The sequence below is a fragment of the Hemicordylus capensis genome, chromosome 3 (assembly GCF_027244095.1).
Source record: "Hemicordylus capensis ecotype Gifberg chromosome 3, rHemCap1.1.pri, whole genome shotgun sequence".
In the NCBI taxonomy this organism is placed as follows: Eukaryota; Metazoa; Chordata; class Lepidosauria; order Squamata; family Cordylidae; genus Hemicordylus; species Hemicordylus capensis.
Genome location: NC_069659.1, coordinates 340635357 through 340654987, shown reverse-complemented (window position 1 = coordinate 340654987; position 19631 = coordinate 340635357). Strand labels below are relative to the sequence as shown.

The window sequence follows — 19631 nt, the reverse complement described above, 5'->3', positions numbered from 1 at the left end:
GTGTTTTCTCACCTCTGCCCATTCATAGGAGCCAACCTTGCCAAATATTGTTCCTCCCCAGGAGCAGAAAATTATGGTTCGATCAGGCCTCCAGCCTCTCTTCACCTTCAGCATCAAGGCTTGGATGAAGGCTGTCATCACCGCAGTGCCGTGTGCCCACTGTTGGCTAGTGTAACCATTTAAGCTGCTATGATGGCTACCAACTATGACGTATCTATCTGAAAGGCAAGCAATCATTGTTGGTTAAGCAGCACAATCAAGAGTCCTTCCATGTATCATCAGTATAAGTGAGTCCTTGCCAGGAATGTGTAACATCTGCTGCTTGCCACTGGAATCAGCAGGGGGTCAAGATGGATTTTCATCAGTAAGCAACAGCTTCAAACCACTTATTCTATTTCAGCCCATAGGTATCTTGACCCTAACAAAACATACAAATATAGCTGCTGGCAGTGCCAACCTAACGTCATAACTGGTGAAACTGAACTCTTGACAACAGTTCAGAATATACCGTATGTACGCAAATAGAAGACAACTCTGAAAGTAATATTACCTGCCTGAAAATAGGTTAAATAGATTATATACCCTATATTTACTCAAAAGGAAGAGGACTTTTATACATTATAGTTTTATACATACACATGCACACGCACACACACATTTATACATAGAACTTTTATACATTATAGTTGGAGGGCTAAAGGCCACCTCCAGCCTCAAAGGCGGGATGCCTCTGAGTACCTGTTGCGGGGGAGTAACAGCAGGAGAGAGGGCATGCCCTCAACTCCTGCCTATGGCTTCCAGGGGCATCTGGTGGGCCACTATGTGAAACAGGATGCTAGACTAGATGGACTAGATGGACTAGAAAGCAGGGCTGTTCTTATGACTCTGAATTTAAGATGACCCCCCAGCCCATTTCTAACAACAAAGAAGGTGGAAAAAACCTAGCCTTGGATTCGGTAAATACGGTATTGTTGTACAGCCTGGAGCCAGGGTATCTGAAGGTCCACCTTCCCCTGTATAAACCTACCTGTTTCATGTGACTATTATCAGAAGCTCTACTCCAGAAGCTCCCACCACTGTAGGCTAGGCAGGTGGCTGCTAGAGACAGAACCTTTTCAGTTATGGCACCCTGACCTGGAACACCCTCTACTTTAGTTATAATAGGAGAGAACCACTTCAGCAATTATGTTAGTTTTAGCAGCCACTGAGCTTCTCCAGCAGTGTTGCACACTGGTTTGAGATGGAGAAAGCCAGTGTGTGTGTCCTGCTGTTAGATCAGAGGGCCCCTATGTGGTATGTAAGCCAATGTTAATTGTTGCAAATGCTATAATAGCCCTTTAAAAAATTTGTTTCAGAGCCTTTTTTTTTAGTTGAAAAGTGGGAAATGTATAAAACAAAGATGTAAAAATTATTTAATTATCACGCGATATAAATAACTGCTTATTGTGGCAATGTAGAGATGTGTGGCGTGTCACTCCCAAGAAATACAGCCCTGAGAAATTTCTCTGGTCTTATCAAAATTCTTTTCAAAAATTTCCTCTAAATTGCTCAGATGTTTCACCTGAGCATAGTCGAGCTTGCCTTCAAATGTCAGTTTTTAAGAGAATCTTGGTGGCAAACTGTAGATTAGAGGTACATTAAAATAAAATAAAATAAAGACCAAGATTTTTCCCCTCTAGCTACACCAGTAGTTTTACAGGCAAACATAATATTTCGGTCTGTCATGAACATTCTATTCTAACAACTGTTTAGCCTTTTAAGAAAACTTTCTTTTATAAAAGAAATTAATAGGTTCTTGTTTTTATCTGAAGTTTTTCACGCATCCCTGCTGGCAACATATTGGAATGTGCCAGAAAAGTGTGTGTAGCAAATTGTCTGCACATTAAATTGTCTATGAAATTACATATTCCTCAGGGTTTTTCTGTGATTACTACTTATGAACATTTTTTTAATTGGACGCACACAGTCTGATTGACAAATTCCTCCCTAGCAAAGTAGCTTTCCAGCAGTTTGTGCATCGTAACACCAAGAGACAGCATTGTAGAAGAGTTTTAGAAGCATGGCATGCTTCATCAGGATTTTATTGGGGAAGGCATCCATGGGTTGGAGTCAACTGCATTTTGAAAAGTATTTTGTGCTATATGTAATACATAAAACTAACCAATTGTGGAAGGTAGGGCACTGGGTTTTGGGTTTTTTTAAAAATCATAATGTTTATAGTGTGTGGGCTGGCAAGGGAACAATACAGAATAAGCACTTTCACCAATCTGAAAAATAATGAAATTCATGTCATTTACAATAAATATAATTTGTTCATTGCAGTAGGCAAACTTCTAGTTGCCCTGCCTCAAAATGATAAGGTAGGACTGGAGAAGAAAATAAAATAAAATACAATACAATCTTTACAGCATTTCAATGAAAAAGTCCTGGGAGCAACAATAAAAAAAGAATAAGAGAAGATGGTTCCCTGTCCCCCAAGGCACTCACAATTTAAAAAGAAACACAAGGAAAACAATAGCCACTGGGGGGATGCTGTGCTGGGGTTAAATAGGGACAGTGATCTCCCCCCCCACCGCCGCCGTTATATATAACATAAATATCACTTTAAAAAGCATCTCTTAGCCTAGTTAGCAGTGGTCCAATTTCAAACTAGTTAGCAGAGGTCAAATTGCAAACTTAACAATAAAATGAACTGAACTGAACCAAAGCAAAGCAAAGTTGTTAGAAGAACTGGTGATCTGTGATTCACATGATCTGTGAACTGGGGATCTGTGATTCACAGGACCCTACGGGCAGGCAGGTGGGCTGGAGGAAGGCAGGGTTCAACCTGCCTCCCCCCAGACAATCTATCTTTGTCTCTTTGGCATGCGAGCCGTGCACCCACACAGCCTACGTTGCTGGGAGCAGCGCAGATCAACAGAGACTGGGGCTCATTTTCCTGGCCTCTGGATATCCCACAAGGTACCGTGTGACAAATGCAGTGCCTCGGAGGATTCCCTTATCATATGGATGCTTTAGGTGCCCGTCTCTGCGTCTCCTCAGGCTCCGTGGAGCCCAAGGATGCACACGAGCTCAGCAGCCAGGTTAAGGGAGTTCTTGCTCCCTTGATCTTGGCAAAGAGCCCAGCTTAGGAGCGGGGTTTGTTCAGCTGGGCAGGAGCGCTGGGATCCGTGTGGGTCCTGGCACTCCACATGAGCAGCCTAGCCCAGCCTCTGTACATACCAAGTTTTAAAACAGCTGGGACTTCTTTTAGTTTAGAAGAAAATGACTTAAAGATAGATAAGATGGAGGGAGAAATATTAGGAGGTTTTAAAATCAATACTGGAGCGAATAGAGAAAATAAACCTCTCTCTCTAAAATGCACGAACTTGGTAAAGGACTCAGCTCTTCCGTTGTGTAGTTTTATGAGCTGATCTTGCCCTGATTCTAGGGGGACATGACTGTGTAACAGTCCAAGAGAAGGACGTAGAGGTCAGTGGCTGTCATGTATTGAGTGCACAAGCATATACATATAATAACTAAGTAAATGAAAGAATAAATATTAGTATTGGAATAGATAGATGAATGGTCTTATTCAGTGGCTTGTAGCCTGACTCAATTTACCCAAGGAAGTCCCATTGAAAATCTGATGCCCAGCATGTCCTTTCAATTCCAATGGGACATGCTCAGGTAAGTTTAGTCAGAATCTCAGCCAGTATCTCAACAACATCCTATCTGGTAGTGAGGGTCTGGTATTTCAACTGAAGTGCCCTGAAAATTCAACAACCATCCTTACCTCTCCCTGGTGCTGGCTCTAGGAAAGTGGACACAAAATAGGAGATCTGCCTTAGCAGTAGAGGCTGGTGTGGGCACTGCCAGAGGGGCAGGAGCAACAAGAGGCACTTTTAAGGGTAAATTAATAGGTGCTTACCTCCACTCATGCCGCACCTGAATGCTGCTCAGAGTAGCAGCGCACCACCCAGCACCCCCTGTGGCGAAGATCGCCTCCACCACTCACCTCTGCGCCAGCAGGGGGTTGGCTCTGCAGAGGCCAGGTGAGTGATGGAGGCGATCCCCCACCACAGGGGGTGCTGGGTGTTGTGCTGCTATGTTGAGCAGAGTTCAGGTATGGCAGGAGCGGAGGTAAGTACCTATTAATTTACCCTTAAAGTGCCTCTCTCTGCCCCACTCGGATGTGCCTGCACCAGCCACTACTGTGCCTTAGGTATAAATTAACTTAAAAACTACATACTTTAGCAGAGGCAGGAGAAACAATTTAAGAACATATAGGATAGAAAGAGTGCCTAAGGGGTGGGGTGATGAAGAGGGGGAATACATACCAGGAAGCGTAGCTCCTTTTAAGTACCCGATAATATTAGACATTGTCCTGTATGTTGGTTGTGTCTGTACATTGAGAATGATGATTTTCCTTTCTGCTAGAAGAAAAAGAAAATACAAATGACAGCTGATCCTGTTACAACCTCTAAAATCTCTTAACCGAATGAGATCAGGTCGTAGCTCTGTGGAAGAGCATCAGCTTTGCATCCAGAAGATCCCAGGTTCAATCCCTGGCATCTCCAGGTAAGGCTGGGGAAGACTCCTGCATAAGACGTTGGAGAGCAACTGTCGGTCAGTGTAGACAAAACTGAGCTAGATGGACCAAAGGTCTGACTTGGCATAAGGCAGCCTCCTATGTTCCTATGACTTATTAAAGGAGAACCCTATGAAACAAGGAGCATCATTTCTGCCCTTTCCAATCTCACAAGTTTCATGAGACTTTTCATTCCTCTCCAAGTGGACTCTGGAGAATTTTCTACAGGCTGTCCCAACCTGTCAGCAATTCTATTTTCCTTTACAAGCAAAATGGATCCTGCATTTGTGTGCAAATCATCACATCAAAGTCACTGAACCAAAGGATGGCTGTGTTCCAAATCTCAGAGACAATTCTCCCTCTCTCTCCCTCACCCTCTCTCCTTATGATGTTTTGGTCCCATTCAGTTCATTTTCTGGCCTAACTCCACAAGTGTGCGGGAATGCTGAAATGAGAACACTGCAAGAAGGAAAATTACCTGTCCCTCTGTCTTCGTCAAAAGGGTTTCCAAGTTCATATATCCCCAACATTTGACTAATGAGTTTGTTTTAAAAATTAATTAAAACTAATATCTTTTTCCTTTTACCTCTCATGCTGCGAAAACAAATAGCCTCATTAAAGACTGAAACGGGCGCAGTGGCAAATAGACCTTTCTTTTTTCTTTCTGCAAAATGTTAATAATAATAAGCTTCAATGTGAGCCACAAGCCACAACGCTGAAGTTCTTAGTAAGGCTGTCAATAACATTCATGGATATTTCCCCTGCATGTATAGATTTCCTAGGCACCACCACCAGAGCTGTTTGTTGGAGATGGCAAGGCAGAGGAAATCAATCTAATATAACACATGTGCCTGTCTGCCTCCCTCACTAGAGAGGCCTTCTAGTTCCCTGGAATTTGGTGGCAGTCTTGCTATTCTGACTGCAGTAGGAAAATCAGTTGAACTACAGAGGCAGTTTCCACGATCAGTGGGAACTGCCGAGATCGGGTTTGTGAGGAGAGTGGGCTTAGCCGATGGCTTAGTCAGTCGGCTGTGGGTGGCCGAACTGACTGCCCACATGACTGCCGGCTCTGTTATGGCCCCCGTAAGCTCCAGCATGCCCTGCGCGAGCACGCAGGGCATGCTGCAGAGACCCCCTGAGCCGGGAGGCTGCGTTTAGCCTCCCCGCCGGGAGTCTCCTCATGAGTCGCCGCGGAGCTGCACCACAGCAACTCACGATCGGAAAAACTGGGTTTGTGGAGTGCTCGCCAGGCTACTTAACTGCCTGGCCTCACAGACAAGCCTAGTGGTTCTCATGATGGGAGGAAATCGGGCTAGCCTCTGCTAACCCCATTTTCTCCCATCATGTGAATAGCCTCACAGAGTTTTGTCATGAATCCGGAAGCCTTCAGAGACCTTGCAAATTGTGCTGAGCAAAGCTTATCGGCCTTCAGTGCCAAATGTGGCATGGTGGCACAGGGGGAGTGAATATGGGAAGGACATGGAGTGGGGGCTGAGGTAAAGGAGCGGAGTATCTTTCTCAAGGTGAGGATCAGTCCAAGGAGTCCAGTGGTTAGCAATGGGAAGGCAGATCAGGTCAGGTCAGGTCAGGTCAGATCCAGCAAGGATCAATACTGAAGTTAGATCAGCTGGAGACCAGGCATTAGAGAGCTCCGATGCTGCAGCTATGAAGAATGGGATGTTGCTTCAGGCCTTAAGAAGTACAGACCCAGGACTCCTGTAACAGACTGCTCCCCTGAGTTCTAGGCACTGCAGGGGATAAAGGGGGTGGGGTCTGTTCTCCTGTGGTGGTGTGGTGTGTGCGTGTCTCCACTGCACAGGGTTGAGTCTCCAGGGAATCCTCCAAATTCAAAGTCAGGGCAATGGTGTACCTTCAGGTCATGGCTGAGGTAGTGGCTCCAAGGGTAGAGGGCCCACTCCACTGCTTCATCCCCTGAACTCCCCCAACACCCACCCCTGTCAAGAGTGGCTGCAGAATCAGGTCCATGTCACAGAAGTGATGGTGGACAGAGGCAAGGTAAGGGAGGAAGGAACCAGGAGGAAATAAGCAAGCGGAGGCCAAAAGAAGAAAAGCTAGATGAAGACAATTCATGGGGGGGGGGAGAAAGAAAGAAAGAAAGAAAGAAAGAAAGAAAGAAAGAAAGAAAGAAAGAAGCAGCTACATCTTCATCTTCATCAAGGAGTAAAGAAGGATCTCTGGAAACAGCAGAGGCCAGATCTACTCTTGAAAATAATATGATCCTGAGGGCTATACAATCCTCAGAGGCCTTATCTGTAGTTGCCCCCAGTTGCCCTCCCTGGAGAAAGGAGAACTGGTCTTGGAGAGCTGGTCTGGTCTTGTGATAGGAAGCATGAATTGTCCCATTTGCTAAGCAGGGTCCACTTTGGCTTGCATTTGAATGGGAGACATGTGAGCACAAGATGGGAGACATGTGAGCACCTTAGAGGATGTGTTCCCTCCCTGGGATCTCCAGATAGGTCTGGGAGAGTCTCTGGGAAAGACTCCTGCCTTTAACTTTTTGAGAAGCCACTGTAGACAATGCTGAGCTAGATGGATCAATGTTCTGACTTGGTATAAGGCAGCTTCCTATGTTCCTGTGTTCCAACTAGAAGTAAATATTTTGCTTTTAGTGTGGTACTTTATTGATGTATTTCATGTAAACCACTTTGGGAGTTTCACCAGAAAAACTCTGTGTGTGTGTGTGTGTGTGTGTGTGTGTGTGTACACATAATACCCTAAAAATATGTGTGTGTGTGTGTGTGTATACACACACACAGCAGTAAATTTATAACTATATCTATCATCTGTCTGTCTGTCTGTCTATATGCACACAGACACCAAAAATAAAACAAATAAAAGTAAATTCCCTCACCTTGCTCCTAGCTTTCAATTTATTCACGTGAGTCGTTGAAGAATAGGAAAACTTGCTATATGTGCTTGTTTTATTGAATTATTAACAGTATTGTTTTGTTTTTGCATTTCTAAACCTATTTTTAATTACCTTGTTTAACTATTTAATATGCTGTAAACCATCTTGAGGCTATTTTGAATGAAAGGCGGTAGAGAAGCATAAAAATAAGTAGAACCATGCTGCTGTGTATTTCCTCAGTCCTACTCAACATATTTGGCAGAGTTCAGAACAATGACAAGACATCACAGCAGCATGAAATGTTACCACTTGTAACCAAGGCAGAAGAGAGAGAAGCCATTTTCGATGTCAGCACCGTGTCTCCTGAAATGCGTAGTTCCACCCTTAAGTGGATCATAACAAAAGAGAATATTCTCCTTTGGCAACAGATATCTTCTGGAATCAGATAATAAAATGAACAGACGTATGGTACAGTAACATTACTTGGCTGAAAAGCTTAGTGTGCCTAATAGAAGGCTCAAAGAACTCTCAATGGGGCATGGAAAAGAAGTAAAATTTAATTTCCCTTAAACAGTTCTGACAACAAATCTCACTTTCCAATGTTAGACGTCCGATGAAAGACTTTAAAGGTCTTGACAACTTTATCTCTTTCTCCTTTATGCTCTGGAAAGTGACAGGGAGACTTTAGCTTAATGCCGCTTGAAATATTCCCTAAACTTTATCTAAGCCATAAAGCTACCTCACAACTAAAAGAACAGAAAGGGATTAATGTTATCGTTAATAGTTCTAGTTTAGCTCCATCTTTCAGAGCCCTTTAGCTTAAAAACCACTGGCCATTGCACACCTAATGCATGCAACCCACATGTCCCCCTGCCATTTTTGTGCATAGGTATGGCAGTGGATGGATGCCACTGAGGACATGAACTGCATAGGAAGAGCTTTCTGTGCTATGCCACATGTGTAGCAGCCTAGGGCTAAGCCAAAAATGTCTCTCAGAATGTCGCCACTCCCAGTCACAGGGAGGCACTTTCTGAAGGGACTACTTGAGCAAGAAATGACAGCCAGCAGCCAGGAGGAGTGTCAGCACAGCAAAAAAGGCAGCAGTGATAATTAATTTAATAAAGAAAAGATGAAGAAAGGGTGGGAGATTCTGATCCTCCTGAAAGATACTGATTCCCCCTCCCAATTCCAGCCAAAAGTTCTCATGAGAAAGCTTTCAGATTGGCCTTACCCATGTTAGCTAGCATGATTAAAATTGTTCTAAACCATGTGGGTGTTTCTGGAGTTGGCATTAAAATGTAAAAAAAAAAAAAAGAGAGAGAGAGTTCAAAGTGAACTGAATTCACAATTCAATTTCTCCAGGTTCCACCAAGAAAAAATTACTGTGAATATATAAGGGAAGCCAAATGAGTTTCTTTAGGACAAGTAAATTTCATTGAGGTGTTTCTGCACATCCCTAGATGCAAACATCTCATCATACAGATGGTGCTAGAAATATGATGGATTCAGGTTGCATTTTTTAGATTATTTGCTGCAATGTGGCCCTGGCCCAATGAATGTTAATGAACAGATGGAAAAAGGCTTCCATGCCAAGGCCTTTACCACTGCATATATACATTTATATCACACTCTTCTTCCGAGGAGCCCAAAGCCGTATACATGGTTATTTTTATCCTCACAATGACCCTATGAGGTAGGTTAGACTGAGAGATACATGACTGGCCCAGAGTCACCCAGTGAGTTTCATGGTTGAATGGGGATTCGAACTTGGGTCTTCCTGGTCCTAGTCCAACACTCTAATCACGGCGCTACGCTGGACAAATCCTTTGCACCTAATGCCTCATTTCTCATGCAGAAGAAGACGCAAGGGCCAGCAGAAGGTTGCATACTTACATGGAGACACACTCAGAGGGGCACCTAGGTAATTTTGGAGCCTGGACCTAGAGGCCTTTGGAGCCCACCCCCCACTCCTGCCTGCTGCAAGTTAAGCATCATTTCTTAACATGTAGGTTCTTGAGGGCACAAATCACACCACCCAGGACAGATGATTTGGGGGCCTTCAGGGGGTGTGGAAGCCCTGGACTTCAGCCCCAAAGCCCAGAGGTAAGAGCACCTCTGGCACACACTAATCATCTGTCCAGTGGAAGGAAAGTGGTGTAATTGCTGCACTGAGAGATATTTGGCTTGGGGTAGGTGGGTGCATAATGAAGTAGATAACTGGTCAACATGTGGACTAAGGAAGAACTAGGACTTCTCAGGAAGAGCTGGTGCTGCTGTGCTGCGGACTAGCACAGCCCCACTGTTCACATGGCAGGAGGGAATTTTCACCTGTCTCCCCTGTAGTGCAGCTATAATTGAGTGGATGGGTTCAAAGAACCCAGAGCCCCAGCTCTTGAGGGCCCCCAGCTCCACCCCTCCCTATTTTCTTCATTATCTCCCTCTGCGTGGCCTCACAGAGGGCATTGGCGCATGCGTGGCAGACACCAAAATGGTGGCTGCGCGCTCTTACGGAGGCCCGAAATGGAGAAAAATGCTCCATTTACCCGGCCGCGGTGGGCCACGATGGTGATGAGGAAGGCCGTTGGGGGGAGAAGGAACCCACGCAGACCCTCCACCACCACCGTGGCTTCAGCAAGCCCCCTGAAGGGCTTAAAGGTACTTATCATCTACTTTAATTTTTTTAAAAAAATTGCGGACCGGCCGGACCAGACCCAGTGGTCCGGTCCCGGTCCGACGAAACCGGGGTGGTGGTGGTTCGGTTTGACCCCGAACCCCCAAACCAGACCGCCAGACCACATATCCCTAAAGTCCATGAGAGCTGCATGAACCTCAGGGAGCTCTTTCTGGGTCACATGGAGTGCTTTTGGGCCAAGAGTACATTGGCGACAATTGCTCCCTTGAGGGCAGGCATGCTACAATAATGCACAATGCAGCTGCAGTGCCCAAGAAGCACCACCACCATTGGGTGTTCCTTAGTCGCAGGCTAACCACTGTGAAAGCATCCGTGAAGGTCATTAGATGGTATCAATTCAGATTTATTTCCTGCCTTTCCCCAAGGATCCAGAGCATGTAAACTCAGACCCTTTAACTAGCTTTTCTTTTCTTTTCCCCCTGATGACATACTGCAAGTTGGATGAAGATATGGTCAGGATCCAAATAACCTCACAGCTAGTTTAGTCAGCGGGAGTTGCCTTGTGCATCTCAAACAGTAGTCTCCCACGCCCAATGGCAAATGGCTTTTGAAAGTGGAGGGGCCTCCAAAAGTAGCTTGTGATGTGTCAATGGGTCTGCAGCTCTTCAGAGTCAACAACAGTGAAAACTCTCACATTTTTGTCACATCTAAAATAGCTCTTTGGATCCCCAGCATTGGGATTTGCCACAGGCTGAGCAGGGGCAGAAAATTACTTCTCCCTACAACCAAATCCAAAATTCTCTTTACAGCACCACAATGCAGTTCTCTCTCAGTCTGCACCTCACATATCTAGATCGATGATAGGTAGATATTCATCTGTCTTCTTATGGAGATCCTCTCCGGAAGTTCTTCTCCAGGTCCCAATAACATATGAATTATATTTCATATGGGACTCAGGAGAGGAGACCTGGTCTTGTGATATCAAGCATGACTTGTCCCCTTATCTATGCAGTGTCCACCCTGGTTGCATTTGAATGGGAGAACACATAAGAACGTAAGAACAACCCTGCTGGATCCAGTCCAGCAGCATGTTTAACACAGTGGCCCACCAGATGCCGCTGGAAGCATCTGAGCACTGTAAGATATTCCTCCCAGGGGATAGAGGTTTCAAGTTTCCTCTCTGGCTTCTCCAAGATCGGGCTGAGAGAGATTCCTGCCTGCAACCTTGGAGAAGCTGCTGTCAGTCTGTATAAACACTACTGAGCTAGACAGACCAATGGTCTGACTCAGTATATGGCAGCTTCCTATGTTTCTATATTGGGCAGCAACAATATAGGAAGGTGCTGACAGGCATCATCTTATACTGCGCGGGAGAAGACAATGGTAAACCACTCCAGTATTCTACCAAGAAAACCACATGGCTCTGTGGTCACCAAGAGTCAACACTGACTCAATGGCACAGCCTTCCCTTCCCTTTTTCCTCTTTTGTCTCTCCAGCTTATTGGATTGGACTGATTGCCTGCAATTCCCATCTCCTGTTGTTTAAATGTGTTTATTGTTGTTTCTTATCAGAATCTGCCTTGATCATTTTTATAGGAATGGTAGGATATAATTGCTTTAAAATAAAAATGTAAAAAGAGATTGTATATGCGTATATTAAAGCTGCTCTTTTAAAGAATGTTTCCATCTGAGTGTTTTCCATACTTCTAATACAGAATTTTTGAATGCTTAGCTCGTAGTGTCTGAAAAGCCCTTCCACTGTTGAAAATACATGAAGTGCTTTACTTAATTAGTTTTTATTAATTGTGTCCTTGCATCTTTTTCATTTCAGAAAAAAGATCCAGTCCACACTTTTTTATCCAGTCCACATTTTTTGATCCAGTCCACATTTTGACTCAACTTTCAAAATAATGTATAACACAAGATTTCTCATTAACCATTATAAACATCTAACATTCCCACCCTTCACCGAGAGAGAGAGAGAGAGAGAGAGGGAGGAGGAAGGGAGGGAGACCTTCTGTAGATTAAAGGTGAAACTGTGTACCAGGCTAACAAGGGAGGAGAATATTGGGCACAACATCATTTATACAGTGCATTTATCTCTGCAAAATTAATTCTTGCTTAGCAAGTGTATCAAATAGTCTATGAAGAGGCTTAATTGTGAATCAATGGCTACAGACAGAGTGCTGAATATACTGTAAACTTTCTCATGCAACGCCTTATTTGGCATAGTTGATGAATGTGTGGAAGCTGCTGTAATAGAAACCCACTCTTCTGCCTCTTTTCTCATGCAAGTGATTGATCCCTTGGACTCTGTTTAATTTTATGCAGCCTTATTTCCTCCCCACCTCTAGATTAACTTTGATTGATTAAAAAGAGCCCTCCAGGGGCCAACAACAAAGCTAATGTGGCTTTCCTCATAGATATGCATAATATAATTATCTCCATTTGGGCCACACAAAAACCAGCCATCTTTCCCCATTTTTCATAGATGGCAAGACCCGATTCTCTTGCTGTGATTTTATTTATTTATTTGTTTGTTTGTTTGTTTGTTAAATTTATACCCTGCTTTTAATTAAGAAAATCCCCAGGCGGCTCACAGTAACATTTAAAAACAAGATTATAAAAAAGACACATTAAAACACTGAGCTGAAAAAATATAAAAACAAATCTGATTTTAAAAAGATTAAAACCCAAGCATAAAAACAGTACAAAGTACAAGCAGCAGCAGTGGCAAAATACAAGCAGCAGCAGATGAACTGGCACCAACGATCGACAGGCCAGAAGCAACAAATGGCTCTACAGAACTATGGGTATAAGAACTGCCTTCATGGTTCATACTGAACCATTAGATAGACATCTAATGTTTTAAAAATTGGGACAATCTGCTGGGTCCCACTCAGGATTAGGGGTTGTGCTGGGGGGCAGGGGTGGCTCCTCCAAGAGGTGAGCTGAATGACCTTTGGGAAGTATTTTTGGGGATGACAGAATTGACCCCCATCCACCTGTGCATCCCACTGCTGTCTTCCTCTCTCAAGGTTGCTGCTGTTGGCCCCTGGTGGGAGCCAGCACTCACACTGCCCCAGCCCTTGCTGGCCCCACCTCACCCCTGCCTCCCAAAGCTCAGTCTTTCTCTCTCCTTTTGGCAGGGCTCAACGGTGCTGCTACTGTTTGTGTAGAACACCCAGTGGAAGCAGTGTGGGGAGGGTGAGCAGTTGCCTTTAGGGATGTGAGGAACGTTCTGCGGGCAGAACGTTCTGCTTCAGAACAGGCCATTTCAAGTATTCAAAGCTCAAAACAGAACCCCCTTTTTAAATGGGGGACTGTTTCAAACTTGGGAGGGAATGACCTGTTCCGAGGTGGGACGTTTTGACCCATTCCATGCACCATTTTGGAATCCAAGTAGTCTTCTGGGATCTATGCATATGCGGCAGCCATTTGCATGGTACGCAGTGGCCAGAAGAGCACCATTTTGGAATCCAAAATGGCACTCAGAAGATTCCACTCTGAACAGGGTCATTTCATCGGAACAACCGGCTCACCCGTTTGTTCCAACGGAATGATCCACAGATTTTGCCTTCTGTTCTGAGATCGGAACAGAATGCAAAATTTGTTTCAAGAGTGCCTACTTGTCTGGGCACTCTGTTGCTGGCTGCTAGGCTATTAATCTGGTGGTGGCAGATCTCTCCATTCCTTGTATCCACTGGCTCTCCTTCCCCCCAAACATGGGAAGAAGAGCCGGCTTAATAACAAGAGACTCCAGCAAAGAGCCCAGGCAACCACTCTAGGCTTCCTCCTGCTGGTCATGCCAGCGGTTTGCATGGTTTCCAGCAAGAAGAAGCCTGAAGCAACGGTCTGGGCTCTGTCTGGGCTCTCTTATTAATCCAGCAACAGGAGCTCTCACAGTCCCTCCTTTCCACTAGCTCTCCTTCCCATGGGTGGAAGGAGAGCCAGTGGAAGCAAGGACCCAAGAAAGCTGCTGTTGCAGCCTGATTAATAGCCCAGCAGCCAGCAACTGAGCATGGGCAGCTACCCACCCCCTCGTGCTGTCTCCCACCAGGTGTGCTGCACAAATAGCCAGCTGAAGTGTGTTCTAGGAAGGGAAAAAGGGGTACTTGGGAGGTGAGGGTTGGATGAGGTCAGTGAGGGCAGTATCAGTGCTGCTTCCTACCCAGGGGCAGCACCAGCAAAAGGGGTGGGGTAGCAAGGAGCCATTGCCTGTAACAGCAAAAAGGAACAAGCCACCACTGGCTGGGGGCACTGCTAGGGGCCACATTGGTCCTCCAGGCCCTAGATGGGGAGGGCCCATAGTTCAGTAATGGACCACCATGCTTTGCATGCAGAAGGTCCAAGGTCCAATCTCCAGGCACTCCATTGTTGGGGGTTCCCCGCCCTGATGCAGGCATCTGGTTTTGTATTTAAGCCAGAAACTCCAGCCTCTGGAACAAAAGTACTCCACTATCGAACAGGAGGCATTGGCCATGTGCTAGCCCATATCGACTCTCTGCTACTACCTGGACAACAGCCCCTTTAAACTCATGAGCAACCACACACTCCTCCAGTGGCTACATCACATGAAGGACCACACCCCCAGGATCATGCAATAATATCGTCCCTAATGCCATATCGGTTCACAATGCAGCACCGCCGAGGAGTTTGGAACATGTCTGTGGACTTCCTGTCCCATCTTGGAGAGAATGGGGGTCCTAGGGGGGTGTCATAGGGACATAGGAAGCTGCCATAAACTGAGTCAGACCATTGGTCTATCTAGCACAGCATTATCTTCACAGACTGGCAGTGGCTTCTCCAAAGTTGCAGGCAGGAATCTCTCTCAGCCCTATCTTGGAGATGCCAGGGAGGGAACTTGGAACCATCTGCTCTTCCCAGAGCTACTCCATCCCCTGAGGGGAATATCTTACAGTGCTCACACATAAAGTCTCCCATTCAAATGCAACCAGAGCGGACCCTGCTTAGCTAAGGGGATAAGTCACGCTTGCTACCACAAGACCAGCTCTCCTATCCGTCGGGGGTTTCCCGCCCCAACATAGGCGAAGGAGAGGATGGCAATGAAATCTCCCTACCTGATTGGGGGGCGCTGCCTCTCCTGGAGGCCGTCAAATCGCTGTGAGCCGTGGCCAGAAACTCTGAGGCCAAACGTCACAAGGCCAGTAGCCCCAGAGATTGAATGGGGCATTACGACGGGGGTCCAGCTGCCCAAAACAGCAGCAGGGTCTGACATCCATGTAGGAACTGCTAAGGCTCTCCAATATCATAGCTGTGAATGATCTCTGACTGAGTCCTTAGAGTGCTTTCCCCGGCCAAAACAAACAATACTGAGCTAGATGGGCCAACCATCTGACTTAGTATGAGATAGGTCAACATGTTCAGTTGCTTATCCCTAGGTTATGTACTCCTTGTTCTGTTAAAGCCAGATATCCACTTATTGTACTTGATTAGGACGGCTCCGTATTAAACTATTGCCACATCTAGTTTGGCCATCAAAGAGTCCTTCTAAAAGGTAGAGAACAAACTGTATGGTTACTAGACCATACAAATCAACAAAATGAGCAATAGCTGGCATGGGGCAAGATGTTCATCATGCTGTGTTATAATTAGTTCAAATTAGGTAATTGTTTTTTTCTGGTTTGGGCAGGCTGTGAGGAACACACATGTAGAAACCAGGGCAAGAGGTAGCATGGGGCCTAATCTCTCATTTTATGTTTGAGCCATTTTACTAGGTTTATGGAAGCCAATGGACTGCTGTGGTTTATAGCTTAGCAGGGTTTGGTAATGAGAGTTTTGAACATGTAAGAATGGGTCTGAGGTAAAATGTAAATAATACTTTTTGACAGGTTGGTACAAACAATTTGAAGAAATTAACATTAAAGCGAATGTCAGTGTTCCTCCCCAAAATACTTCCCTCAAGTATTCTTAAGGGAAGCCAAACAACTTTCTCTAAGATGAGTGAGGTTTCTCATATTTCAGCACACCTCTAGCATATGAAATTTCCAACTTTACGAAACATTTAGGAATTTTCAAGGAAAGCCAAACAAGTTTGTATAAAACAGGTGAAATTTATCAGAGCGTTTCTGCACATCAATAAAATATGGATGGAGCTTGGAGAATATTGCTCTCACAGAATGATCTCTCACTATTGTACAGAGTAGTAACTCTGGAAAGCTGATTGGTAGAGTTACCTTACCTCTCTCTATGCCCTCCATCTTTCAGAGTATTGCTTATTGTTCCAGATACATACAGTATGGAACACACCTACTTCCCTTCTCAGGTACAGAATGGGACACTGTCATGTTATCACACTTCTCAGAAACGTGTATGTTACTACATCTGAATCGATGCTTTGACTAGAGTTGGGGGAATTGGCTCTCTAAAACCAATCTTCCAAGCGTGCATAACAAAGGATTACAGTCTAGACACAGGCAAATGCCAATGTTAGAGTATCCCAAGAGGAGCAACAGATTGAGAAACAAGGCTTTGGAAACAAAGTTTATTTATATAACAGAAGCACTGTGAAAAATGAAGTATTTGGCAACCTGGGTAGCAACAGGAATACAAACAGCTCCCTGAGACTTGTGGGCACAGAAAGGAAGAGGGGAGAGAGAGATGTAAAGAGCACAGGTGGGAAGAGAGAAAGTTACGTTATCTTTTCTCAGTCTGCTGTCTTGTGTGTGAAGCCAAAAGTCTCCACCCACAGGGGAGGGATAAAGCTAAGTTCCCTCATTAGATTCTGCCAGCAGAGGGCAAAGACAGGCAGTAGGGTGCAGGCACAGCACCCAATACTTTGGCTCTTTGGAAGCCTACAGCAACAAGGGGAATTCCAGAGTTTTCCAGGCAGTCAGGTATGAGGATTAGTTCATGGCAGGTCTGCTTTGGAAAACATTAAGTCTCAAAGGCTTCTATAGGGGAGGGTTCTGCTGAGGAATCTCTCTGAGTTTTCTGCTCAGGGGACTCTCTTGCATTCAAAGCACAAGGAGAATCGCGTATAAGCCCAACACAGAGAGCATCCCATAGACCCAAGTAGCTGAGAGGGACCAGGGCAATACAACAGCTGTCCCATGCAAGGTGTGCTCAAAGCTCATGGATTCAGCCTAGCAAATCTGGATCCTGGGATCCAGTGTTCTAACTTGGGGCTCAGCAGCCCAATGATTTCTGCTCAAAGAGGAAAGCAGTGAATGCAAATGCAGGCATTCACTTGACTGAAACAGACCATGAGCCAGGCCCACAAAATTTGGCCATTGGTTCAATCTCAGGGGATGAATGTTCATAGAGATTTTTTGCAACATCTTCTCCACTAGGGATGGAAAGTAGATGATGGGCATTATTGCACTTACAGCTTTCTCTCTGTTATCATCCCTTCTTTATCCCTACCCACAAACCACTAGGGTAAAACCGCAGTTATTTTGACAGAGGAAAAGATTAGTGTCAGGGTTAGCGAAACAATGAACAATTTTTGGTACTCTCTTCATGGAGTAATCCTTGGAAGACATTCCTGCCAATTCTCATCTCCATTCCTCTGACAAAACTGATAAAATGTTATAGTAGTTTTTCTGTTTTTAAAACTTTTAAATCACCATTGCAAATTTGGCCACTGTAGGCCTGATGGTCAGGAAAATAAAAGCATGAGAACACACTGAAAGCTGAAAGTATTACAATGCTATCATCTATTTTCCATCTCTAGGGGTATAAACCTTGTCAAATGTCACAATGGAAATCTGTCCTCCCAGATGGCGCCAACCACCCCAGCTGGCTCATGTACTAAAAAGGAAGCGGAACCTGTTTTCGGGTGAATCTTCCACCGAACTAGCTTCTGCACAACAAGAACGTCTGATCCATGTCAAGATCATGTCTTTCTCTCTGTGGCATCAAATGCCTGCCTTGTGTTGGGATGGAGGGAGAGGAAGCAGGCTGCCTGCTAACAGTTACACACCCACCCTGTAAATCACTCATCTATTTCTGCAGGGAAATAATCTGTTTGTCTTTGGTGAGGTTATGATGCCTCACGATGCAATCTCAATACCTTCAACCAAATCCTGTTCAAAGCACTGATGCTTCTTTGTTGTCAGAAAACAATCCTTCCTAGGCAAAACATGACCCTTATCATTTTGGTGCACTTATGTACACAAACACAGAGGAGCCTAACTCTCTTCCTTGCAATAAGCTACAAATTAAAGAGTACACAAGGACAGATCTTTGTTTGGTGGTTTAATATATATGCTGGAGGCGCAAGCAAAGCAAAAGCTATCACTTTAATGCTCCCCTGGTACCTTAAATGCCTCCCTGATACTCGATGTTGTCCAACAAGGCCTAACAAACTGCATTGCAGCTACAGACGCCTCTCTTGGGTGACAGCACATAGAGTCAGAGGGATTTTTCAGTCAATAGTATGAATTAGACCTTAATTCCTTGTACTAAGAGACTTGGTACTCCTGATATCTGACTTCCATCAGTTGGATCTTGGCAGATGCAGCAGCTGATGGGCTATGACTTGACAGTTCTGTGAGTCATTTTTTCCCCCTTTCAAACTAGCACATGAAATATATATATATTATTAAAATTGCTCTTCTCATCTGTGGCACTTCACAACATTCTGTTCTCTCTCAACAAGCTCTTCAGAGTGTAATTGATATGCTTTTTCCTAGCTTGTTCTTAAAATGCTGCCAACCAAATGTACCTGCAATTGGTCAAAACCCCCAATTATGCACAATTACACAAAATGTATTTGGAGGACTTAAAGAACCTTCAAAATTAAAGAGATTGATCGAGAGAGAAAGAGGGCAAGAAGGAGAAGAGCATTACCTGCAGCAGACAATTCCAGTGGCTTGCAAGCTTCATTTTCATGACCTGTCTCTGGGGAAGAAAGCAGCTTTCTGGCCAGCATCGCAGAAATAGGCTGGACTAATAGAGAAGTGAGGTTTGATCGGTCCTGTTTATAGCTTCCATCTTCAAGAGAAAAAAGAAATAAAGGGAAGAGCAATTTAGTAAGTGACAATACAGCCTTTCCCTACATTTCTGTTTATCGGCTTTTGAACAAGATGTATTTGGAACATATTATAACCCACCCACCCCAACTGACAGAGTAAAGCAACAAAGAGCAACTTCCCTCTCTTTGGCTTGGTGCTACCAGGATGAGGACCTCTAACAGGACCAAGCCATACTCCACCCCAGACATTTCAGACATGAAGGGGAGGGGCTTCCCTTATCCCAGTATTCATCTTCTCCTGGTCACCTTGGCTCCTGGCTGCGGAGCAAGTAGGAGGAGTTGTCTCCTCATCAGCAATCTCCTTCTGTTTATTGAAAGAGCATGAAAAGCTGCAGAGGCATTCTGAGGATTGCTAACCCTCACAAGACATCTGAGACTCTGTAGGAGGGCAACTGTATCTCCTCTGCCATGAAAAGGGAGCCACGGCAACTTCCACCCTCCAGCTAGTCTTTTTTGCTCTTTCTAGAGCTCACCAGCTGGTCCACTCTTCCATCCTTGTTTGCTCGTAAACACAGTTGATCTCACCAGAGGAAGTTCTGGCCTTATCTGCCCAACAACAGAG

The 19631-nt window shown here is 44.9% G+C and overlaps 1 protein-coding gene across 11 annotated transcripts in view; it reads right to left on the bottom strand.

Moving 5' to 3' along the window:
- The window catches only part of NAALADL2 (N-acetylated alpha-linked acidic dipeptidase like 2), a 1287075-nt gene that overhangs the window by 291994 nt on the left and 975450 nt on the right, over positions 1–19631 (bottom strand). For 9 of the 11 annotated variants that reach the window (XR_008319557.1, XM_053310111.1, XM_053310109.1 and 6 more), the window contains 3 exons: positions 18886–19029; positions 4320–4415; positions 13–218 (listed from right to left, as the gene is read on the bottom strand). Coding sequence is in view for 10 of the 11 variants with exons in the window: in XM_053310111.1 (XP_053166086.1) it covers positions 13–218; positions 4320–4415; positions 18886–19029 (446 nt within the window). In the remaining variant the exon portion in view is untranslated. The remainder of the gene's footprint in view (positions 1–12; positions 219–4319; positions 4416–18885; positions 19030–19631) is intronic. The other 2 variants (XM_053310115.1, XM_053310119.1) reach the window with 1 other exon arrangement.